This window comes from Entelurus aequoreus, linkage group LG24, assembly GCF_033978785.1.
Source record: "Entelurus aequoreus isolate RoL-2023_Sb linkage group LG24, RoL_Eaeq_v1.1, whole genome shotgun sequence".
In the NCBI taxonomy this organism is placed as follows: Eukaryota; Metazoa; Chordata; class Actinopteri; order Syngnathiformes; family Syngnathidae; genus Entelurus; species Entelurus aequoreus.
This window is the reverse complement of record NC_084754.1, coordinates 38,323,382-38,334,452: the sequence shown is the minus strand read 5'-3', so window position 1 is coordinate 38,334,452 and position 11,071 is coordinate 38,323,382. Positions and strand designations below refer to the sequence as shown.

General features: G+C 40.2%; 1 protein-coding gene across 1 annotated transcript; it reads left to right on the top strand.

The window, feature by feature from the left end:
- Window positions 1-6,693: 6,693 nt before the first annotated feature.
- si:ch211-132g1.1 (uncharacterized) lies at window positions 6,694-9,007 on the top strand. Its single transcript, XM_062035336.1, has one exon. It carries the CDS (start codon window positions 6,734-6,736, stop codon window positions 7,724-7,726), a length of 993 nt encoding a protein of 330 aa, XP_061891320.1. The 5' UTR covers window positions 6,694-6,733; the 3' UTR covers window positions 7,727-9,007.
- Window positions 9,008-11,071: the final 2,064 nt, after the last annotated feature.

Below are 11,071 nucleotides of genomic sequence, written 5' to 3'. Positions count from 1 at the left end.
GCTTAAAAAGTTATTTGGGAGCGCTCCGTAGCTTTCATTTTGTACATGTCTGTCTATCATATGCGTGTCAGCGTGTGTGCTCTCAGTACAACAGCCAATCAATTAGATCTACATTGTTTTCATCACACTGCATCGATCCAATCAAATTGCAGGACAACCAATGAACAAGAGTTGTCAAACAACGCGCCAGTGAGAAAGATTTATACCAAAGTTGGTTTCGTTCGGGTATAAAAACTACGACTTGGTCAACGAATTGTCGTATGCAAATCACACAGTTCGAATATTACAGACGGAGACGCAACAACTTCCGACTTCGTTCGACATTTGAAGTTGCACAAAGAAGGGTAAGTTTTGAATGTAAGCTAACGTTTATTGGCTAAGTAACATGACTTTTATTTGCTGTGTAGTTAAATCAGTGAGGCTGCAAACTCACTGCTAACGTTATAACCATAGACATCTTATAAGTAGACGCAGCATCGAGCGCTACTGCCTACTGGCGCAGACGAGACGCGGGGCCGCCATCTTGGAGTGGTGATCCGCTCCACTCAGTGCAATTCATTTGGCAGGAGCAATGAACTGTCAACGCATTTAATTCATTTTACCTCACTGAATACCACTGATTTTCACGCGCTTCTTTGTCATACGTGTAGCTATGATAACGGACACATGTTGTATTATTCATAGTTTGCTTAACAGTAATAGAATATTCTTATACGCTATAAGTGACCAGACGTCCGAGATTAAAACTGGGAATATAATCCCAGAGAAGGAAAAAAACGGTCAGCTATTTTTAAATTGAAGAAACAATATGATTACGTTATATATACATGCTACATAAACAATGTATGAATACATTAGATATCTATATATCTTATAGACCGTATCTCTGTTGCTGCAGCAGCAGAGAGTTTATTCTGTCGTGACACTTTGTATTGATATTTTGTATTACATTCTTCCCTTAAATGATAATGTTTACAGTGATTGTTATATGTGTATTTTTTTTGTATGTCGCTTTGGATAAAAGCGTCTGCCAAATACTTAAACATATATAAACACCTGAAAGTCTTTTAAATCAGCTAAAACCACCAATCTGTTTCACTGGATTCAGAATAAAACCAAATTCTGTTTTACCCAACAATGTTAGTATTTGAATATTGTTACTTGAAGACTTATTCCCGGTTACAATTATACTGTTAAGAAAGTATTGTCTTATATTTTGCCTAAAATGAGAATGTATTATAATCAATGGCGGCTGGTGAATTTTGTTTTAGGTGGGGCAGAAAGTTTGTAAATCAAACCCCTGTAGGGGCGTCATCCTCCCCCAGAAGATTTATTTGTGATTTTCACATACAAATATTGAAGATCTTTGCTCCTTCTCAACTCTGGTAATGTTATTTTCATTAAATACAACCAATAGTACATTAATGTTAAATCTTACTTGTGAAAAGTAATCCCCCGATTCCTATTTTCAACAGTCCGCTCATTTGAGCAGGAAAACGCTGAACACCAGCCCGGCATCTTTGTTTTCTACCTGTCAACTGTCAGTTTAGGCTGCTCGCCGGCTCCTCATCACCACTTCAAGATGCAAATTGCTCGCGTCACAGCAACCAATATTGCGTCTACTTATAAGATGTTTATGGTTATAACGTCATTTCGAACACAGCAATATGTTGCGTCCACTGCAGTTTGCTACCTTATTCATACTTTTTGTCAAGTGATTTTTTAAGCAGGGTTGCATGAGGTACCTACACATAACGTTACGTTAGTCAATGTATCACACACAGTAACGTAACGTTAGACGGCGGTCAGCAGCACCGCGTATTACAAAAAGACAAACATAGTCAAATAAAGGTCAGTTAAAATATATACTATATTAAGAATATGTGTACATATTGCATAGGGCCCTGACATCTAAAAAGTACAACTCTGTTCATTGTTATGTTCATGTATTTGTTATGTTTTTCATGTGTATGCACACATCAACACACACACAGTATGAGATGAGATCAATGAGATAAGGTAAGAACAGAATATAAACTGCTGTGGAACTAGTTACAATGCAATATGCCATGGAAATACAATGTTAACACCTTTGTACAAATAAGTACAGTTGCACTTGTTTTTGCAAATGTGTTTATTCTGTAAAGGAATGAGTTAAATGTTTAAAATGGTTTAAACTATTAAAATGACTGGTTAATAGTGCTATTATGAAGTGCAATGTCAGTACTATTTTCTTTCCTGCTATTTCAAATGCACGTGTTTTAATAAATAAATACAGCGGTTTAAAAGCATACACAATCTGTGTAAAATAATTAGTCTGTGGTCAAAAGGACTTGAAAGGACTCGAAACTCAAAATGCAGGACTTGTGACTTGACTTGAGACTTTCCAGTCTTGACTTTGGACTTGACTCGGGACTTGCCTGTCTTGACTCGGGACTTGACTCGAGACTTGAGGGCAAAGACTTGAGACTTACTTGTGACTTGCAAAGCAATGACTTGGTCCCACCTCTGCTCACTTGTAATGTCAAGCTTCCCTTACGCCTGTGAAACATGGACCCTTACAGCAGAGCTGCAGAAAAGAATTCAGAACATGGAGATGAGATGCTACAGAAGACTCATGGGTATCTCCTACACCCAACATGTCACAAACGAAGAAGTCCGGCAAAAGATCAGCTAAGCCATCGGCCCACATGATGATCTGCTCACCACGGTCCGGACACATCACCAGATCCTCAGGCCTTGCAAAAACCATCCTGCAAGGCACCGTACAAGGTGGCAGGAGACGAGGGAGACAAAAGAAAAGATGGGAAGATAACATCGGAGAATGGACTCACCTGAAATTCACTGAGCTGCTGAGGACAGAGAGGGATGGAGAGAGCTGGTCAACAGATCGTCTGTGGTGCCCCAACGACCCTACGAGGTTATGGGATAGGTTAGGTTAGGTTATACACACTGCAAGTATATATATAATGTAGTAACAGACACCTTCATAACAACATGTAATATGTACAATATACACACTGCAAGTATGTATATAATATAGTAACAGACACCTTCATAACAATATGTAATTTGTTTTGTATACACACTGCAACTATATATATAATGTAGTAACAGACACCTTCATAACAATATGTAATATGTACAATATACATGCTGTAAGTATATACGGTATGTAGTGTAGTAACAAACAGGCAAATTAATAACATGTAATATTTACATTTTGTGCTCATTTTAAATTCCTACCTAGCTCCTGTGCATTTCGTGTTGTACTTATGTCTGCATTAGGGTTGTCCCGATACCAATTTTTGGTACCGGTACCAAAATGTGTTTCGATACTTTTCTAAATAAAGGGGATGACAAAAAATTGGCATTATTGGCTTTATTTTGACAAAAAATCTTATGGTACATTAAAACATATGTTTCTTATTGCAATCTAAGAACAATTTTGTCCTTAAATAAAATAGTGAACATACTAGACAACTTGTCTTTTAGTAGTAAGTAAACAAACAAAGACTCCTAATTAGTCTGCTGACGTATGCAGTAACATATTGTGTCATTTATCTACCTATTATTTTGTCTACATTATGATGGACAAACTGTAAAAATTTATTATTAATCCACTTGTTCATTTACTGTTAATATCTGCTTATTTTCTGTTTTAACATGTTCTATCTAAACCTCTGTTAAAATTTAATAATCACGTATTCTTCTCTTGTTTGTATACCTTACATTAGTTTTGGATGATACCACAAATTTAGGTATCGATCCGATACCAAGTAGTAACAGGATCATACATTGGTCATATTCAAAGTCCTCATGTGTCCAGAGACGTATTTCCTGAGTATATAAACATAATATGAATTAAAGAAAAAATATTTTGTGACGATAAAAAATATTGATGTTATCATAGTAGCATCGACTAAATACGCTCTTGTAGTTGGTATCATTACAGTGGATGTCAGGTGTAGATCCACCCATGGCGTTTGTTTACATAACGGCGGTGAGCTATTGTATCCTCCTACGGTGTGTAGTGAAGCATGTTTAGCTATTCCTCGGCCTCGTGTAAAAAAACGTACTTTATTTGTCGCCATGGAGACGAGGATTAGTGATTAGAAGTATCTAAAACACTGCCGATTTCAGCCATGTCTTAAAGCACATGGAGATGAGATGCTACAGAAGACTCATGGGTATCTCCTACCCCCAACATGTCACAAACGAAGAAGTCCGGCAAAAGATCAGCTAAGCCATCGGCCCACATGATGATCTGCTCACCACGGTCCGGACACATCACCAGATCCTCAGGCCTTGCAAAAACCATCCTGAGGCCGTTTCAGTGTTATAACTTCACTTTTATCTTTACATTTTTAAGCCAAAATGTGTCCATTCTCCCTTTTCTGTCTACACTGTAATTTTGAGACCCTTTTGCTCAATATGTTGAACAATATTCTTAAATGAAGTAAATGCTAGTGCCATTATCTTGACATAATGATATGCGCTCGGCATTACATTTCTTGAAACCAGCAAACTTATACTAAAAACTAATTTATTGTTCTTAATGGAAAGGCAACAAGGGTAACCGCTTGTTACTCTCGGGGTCTCCTAGCCGCTCAGGCAAATCATATGGTCTAAAAATGCATTTTTCCATCGACAACATGACATCATCGTGCCAAGTGCGTGCTCTTTCAGAATCAGAATCAGCTTTATTGTCATTACGCAGGGTAACAAGATTGAGGCCATTCCATACAGTGCGATAAAACAAGTGTACACTCTATACAGAGGGTGAAATGAATATGTACATGAAACAGGGTGATTGGTGGAATGGGTTATTGCACCGAAGAGAAGGCAGTTATGAGGGTCAATGGGGAAGTCTGTTCAGGGTGGTTATGGCCCTGGAGAAGAAGCTGTTTTTTTAGCCTGTTCGTCTTGGTTTTAATGCACCTGTAACGCTTCCCAGAGGGCAGCAGGCGGGTGCTGTCCTTGATGATGGCACTGGCTCTGTTGAGGCAGCGGGAGGTGTAGATGTCCATCAGAGAGGGGAGAGGGCGGCCGATGATCTTTTGAGCCGTCTTGACCACTCTTTGCAGCCTCTCCCTGTCTGCTGCAGTGCAGCTGCCGTACCACACTGTAATACAGTAGGTCAGCAGGCTCTCGATGGACGAGCGGTAGGAGGTCAGCAGCAGGTCAGGCTTCAGGTTGTACTTCCAGAGGACTCTCAGGAAGTGTAGCCGCTGCTGAGCCTTCTTGATGATTGCTGTGGTGTTGACTGTCCAGGAAAAGTCGTTAGAGATGTGGACTCCAAGGTACCTGAAGGTGTGGACCCCCTCCACACGCTCGCCGTTGATGTAGAGGGGGGCAGGGTCGGTGCTGCTCCTCCTGAAGTCGACGATGATCTCTCTGGTCTTGCTGGTGTTGAGAGCGAGGTTGTTCTCCGAAGACCAGGCCGTCAGCCTCGTCACCCCTGGAGATGAGCCCGACCACTGTGGTATCGTCAGCAAACGTGACGATAAGGGCTGGACTGCAGTCATGGGTGTAGAGGCAGTAGAGGAGGGGGCTCAGCACACAGCCCTGTGGGGAGCCGATGCTCAGCGTGCGGGTGGATGAGAGGTGGGGGCCAAGTCTCACATTCTGGGGTCGGTCTGTTAGGAAGTCCCTTATCCAGGCGTTTGTGAGAGGGAGGAGGCCAAGAGTGTCCAGTTTATTGCAGAGTCTGTCCGGGATTATTGTATTGAAGGCAGAACTATAATCCACAGCCCCCGGCCCCCGGCCAAAAATGTTTTAATTGTAATTTTGAGGAATTTATCTGAATGTGCAAGAACCATTTCTGTTCAAAATTGTTGGTAATGCCAAGTGTTAAGTGTTTAAATATTAACTGTCCGTTTACTGTACTGTGCCAACTGTACTACTATATGAGTACGTATTTTATAATGTTTCATTGAAAATAAAACAGCAAAGTCAATTTGGCTGTCATCCGTTTTAATTTTGAGACACAATTGTGTCAAAGTCATGATTTTTTTTTTCATGCTTGAAATAAGAAATGATTACTTTAAAAAAGTAGTTTTATACGTGTAAGTGTTGATGACACAGCTTTGCAACAGTTGATATTCTAGTTTCAAGCATGTTTTACTCAATATGGGTCATAAAATCTCAGCAACAAGCTGTACTATCTTACTGAGATCATTTAGGACCAAAACCCTTAAAACAAGTAAAAGACTCTAACATAAAATCTGCTTAGTGAGAAGAATTTTCTTATTAGACAGAAAATAAGCAAATATCACCCTTATTTGAGATATTTAATCTTACTTAGATTTCAGTTTTTGCAGTGCACAGAGACAAACCTGCCATATATTGAGTATATTCGACATATCGCCCGGCCCTACTACCATGCATGGTAGAAGCAGCCCACGAGGTTGCATCATTGTTTTATTTATTGACCATCTTAATTGACATTCCCAAAAAAGGAACTGCAAATCTTTATGAAGAAGTTACGCTAATGTCAAGACCTATTACACACTAGGTATAAGTCATGTGTCTTCCAAAAATACATCTGTTTATTTGCCTCTTTGACATGGGGGCCCACTATTAGTTGCAACAGAGCAAACTTGCTGCGGTTTTCCGAGAACTGAAAGCAGACGTGACAAATCCTAGTCGCTTCCTGTGAAAGATTCACTTCTCCTGCATCGACATGTGTGTTGGAGGAGCATCTTGTTCTGTCTTCAAAGTCAGGGGAGTCATGGCGCTTCACGCTGTCTTGCTCGGAGCGATCTTACTTTGCGGATTCCACCAAAGCCTGGCGGCCAGCAGCACGTGCGACGTCTACGCCGCGGTCGGAGAAGATGTGGTTTTAGCGCTGAATTATACGCAGCTGGGCAGAACTGACCTGCTGTCATGGACTCAGGATAGCGTCCCGGTGTTCGTCAGAGACCACAGAGGAGTGCGTATCGGGAAGCCACAAGACGTCTCTTTAAGTGGCTCTCTTTGGCTGAATAACCTTAAACTCTCCAGTTCTGGCTTGTACGAGGGAAAGAAGTCCTACGCAAACGGTACCCTGCTGACATTGTGGAGCGGTCGCCTATGTGTGATGGACAAGGTGTCCAAACCTCTCCTGAGGTACGTCTGTGACCACAAGTTTGGTTTTCTGAATCTAAGCTGCCACGTGGCTACAGCACAGGATTTACAATTCTCATGGATCCTGAATGGTTTTAGGATAGCTGATGCAAGGCAGCAAACTCTGAACATGTCACTGCTAAAAAATGCCGATTGGGATTTGACGTGTTTGGCGGAAAACAAGGTCAGCGCCAGGGAAAGTGACGCCGTCAGTCTGTCAGCCTGTCGAAATCCACCAACGCAGGTTTTGCTTTGTTTCGCATCCAAGACGGTCTTCGCCGTGTTGGCGGGGGCAGCGGCTCTCCTTCTCATCCTGCTCGTGGTCTTCATCGTATTGTGTCACCATCACAGACGAAGACGCCGCCACAACGCCATCGGCAACAAACGGGAGCTCAGGATGCTTTCCATAAAACAGCACGAGTCCGTCAGTTCCGAGTATGAAATCATGAACGTCCCTTCGGGCCCGGTTCCGGAGCCTCTGCCCAGAACTCGTCACCTGAGCGTTTCCGAAGCTGAAGGTCGGCTTGAAAGCAGCCTGTTGCAGCCGGACGACACTGCTGACAGACAACCCTCGCCGGTGCCAAAGCCAAGGACCAAGAGCCCCCAGACTCAGAACTAAATCTGCGGCCTGCTATGACAGAACACTGGAACTTGCTTTTTCTCCTGGTTTTTAGTCCGATGGTCTCCTCGTGGTTATGAACATCCTGTGCCTGACTGTGTGTCAAAACATGTGTAATTCTTCCGACAAATACACCACACGATGGCGCTGTTATTAAACCCCAAAGTTTCACCCCCCATTTGTCGGATGGACTCAAAATTTCACACACAGCTCAATGTCGCTGAATCACCACAAAATGTGGGACACATCTTTAGGGGACTGAAAGATGAGCAACAAAACTATGGCCGCCATCAAGCAAAACGTTTTTGAATAGCATGAGCTACACCAGGGGTCCCCAAAATCTGGCCCGCGGGAAGTCCATCCATCCATCCATCCATTTTCTACCGCTTGTCCATCTCAGCTGTCCCAAGTATGTGTATATATGTATGTATGTGTATGTATATATACTGTATATATGTATGTGTGTATATATATATATTAGGGCTGTGAATCTTTGGGTGTCCCACGATTCGATTCAATATCGATTCTTGGGGTCACGATTCGATTCAAAATCGATTTTTTTTTTTTCAATTCAACATGATTCTCGATTCAAAAACGATTTTTTTTCCCGATTCAAAAGGATTCTCTATTCATTCAATACATAGATTTCAGCAGGATCTACCCCAGTCTGCTGACATGCAAGCAGAGTAGATTTTTGTAAAAAGCTTTTATAATTGTAAAGGACAATGTTTTATCAACTGATTGCAATAATGTAAATTTGTTTTAACTATTAAATGAACCAAAAATATGACTTATTTTATCTTTGTGAAAATATTGGACACAGTGTGTTGTCAAGCTTATGAGATGCGATGCAAGTGTAAGCCACTGTGACACTATTGTTCTTTTTTTCTTAATTTTCTAAATGTCTAATGATAATGTCAATTAGGGATTTTTAATCACTACTATGTTGAAATTGTAACTAATATTGATACTGTTGCTGATAATATTCATTTTTGTTTCACTACTTTTGGTTTGTTCTGTGTCGTGTTTGTGTCTCCTCTCAATTGCTCTGTTTATTGCAGTTCTGAGTGTTGCTGGGTCGGGTTTGGTTTTGGAATTGGATTGCATTGTTATGGTATTGCTGTGTATTGTTTTGTTGGATTGATTAATTAAAAAATCAAAAATCAAAATAAAAAATAAAAATTATAAAAAAAATTTAAAAAATAAATGTTTTAAAAATGAGAATCGATTCTGAATCGCACAACGTGAGAATCGCGATTCGAATTCGAATCGATTTTTTCCCCACACCCCTAATATATATATATATATACAGTATATATATATATATATATATATATATATATATATATATATATATATATATATATATATATATATATATATATATATATAGGTATACATATATATATACTACAGTATGTGTATATATATATATATATATACATAATGTGTGTATATAATATATATATAATGTGTGTATATATGTATATATGTATATGTCTGTATACATATATATATATATATATATATATATATATATATATATGTATATATATATATATATATATTTACACATATAAATAAATATATATATATTTACACATATAAATAAATATATTTACACATATAAATAAATATATCGGGAGAGGCACTGAAATTCGGGAGGGTTGGTAAAGGATTTTAGGTTTTAAGCGCGCCTTACAGTATAGTCCAGAAAATACAGTAAAGCTGAGAATCAGCGCCCTCTGCGGGGGATATTTGTCTTCTTGTAGGGCTATTTTTGATTGATTTTTGAAATGTGTAACTTTGACACTGTCGAGGAAACTTGTTCTCAGGAGGATATACAATTTGGAGGAAATCCCGAGTGACCATATCAGAGTCGTTTCAGCAGCCCAGCTGTTATTTCAATGAATTCCACTTGATTTCAAACATGAGCATATTTGCCAACCCTCCCGAATTCTCCGGTAGACTCCCGAATTTCAGTGCCTCTCCCGAAAATATCCCGGGACAACCATTCTCCCGAATTTCTCCCGATTTCCAGCCGGACTTAAGGCACGCCCCCTCCAGGTCCGTGCGGACCTGAGTGAGGACAGCCTGTCGTCACGTCCGCTTGGCCAACCAAAAAGTAACGATTTACAGTTTACGTTGTATTGCGCACCCTAACGGCAAGTCTGAAGTATGAAGTAAAGAAACGTAACTTCATCACCTCGCCTGGTTATTGACTCCAAACCAGAATATTACACTGCCCATACCTATGCTCCTTCAAAGGCTGTGCTACTGGCTGCAAAGCATTGCACTTTCAAATACAACAATGAGTAGAGGAGTGTTTTGTGTGTGTAAATACAAACCCCGTTTCCATATGAGTTGGGAAATTGTGTTCGATGTAAATATAAACGAAATACAATGATTTGCAAATCCTTTTCAACCCATATTCAATTGAATGCACTACAAAGACAACATATTTGATGTTCAAACTCATAAACTTAATTTTTTTTTTGCAAATAATAATTAACTTAGAATTTAATGGCTGCAACACGTGCCAAAGTAGTTGGGAAAGGGCATGTTCACCACTGTGTTACATGGCCTTTCCTTTTAACAACACTCAGTAAACATTTGGGAACTGAGGAGACACATTTTTTTAAGCTTCTCTGGTGGAATTCTTTCCCATTCTTGCTTGATGTACAGCTTAAGTTGTTCAACAGTCCGGGGGTCTCCGTTGTGGTATTTTAGGCTTCATAATGTGCCACACATTTTCAATGGGAGACAGATCTGGACTACTGGCAGGCCAGTCTAGTACCCGCACTCTTTTATTATGAAGCCACGTTGATACAACACGTGGCTTGGCATTGTCTTGCTGAAATAAGCAGGGGCGTCCATGATAACGTTGCTTGGATGGCAACATATGTTTCTCCCAAACCTGTATGTACCTTTCAGCATTAATGGTGCCTTCACAGATGTGTAAGTTACCCATGTCTTGGGCACTAATACACCCCCATACCATCACAGATGCTGGCTTTTCAACCTTGCGCCTATAACAATCCGGATGGTTCTTTTCCTCTTTGGTCCGGAGGACACGACGTCCACAGTTTCCAAAAACAATTTCAAATGTGAACTCGTCAGACCACAGAATACTTTTCCACTTTGTATCAGTCCATCTTAGATGAGCCCAGGCCCAGCAAAGCCGACTGCGTTTCTGGGTGTTGTTGATAAACGGTTTTCGCCTTGCATAGGAGAGTTTTAACTTGCACTTACAGATGTAGCGACCAACTGTAGTTACTGACAGTGGGTTTCTGAAGTGTTTCTGAGCCCATGTGGTGATATCCTTTACACACTGATGTCACTTGT

Excerpts from the sequence above, each read along its gene's own strand:
- si:ch211-132g1.1 (XM_062035336.1), top strand. The coding sequence starts at position 6,734 with ATGGCGCTTCACGCTGTCTTGCTCGGAGCGATCTTACTTTGCGGATTC.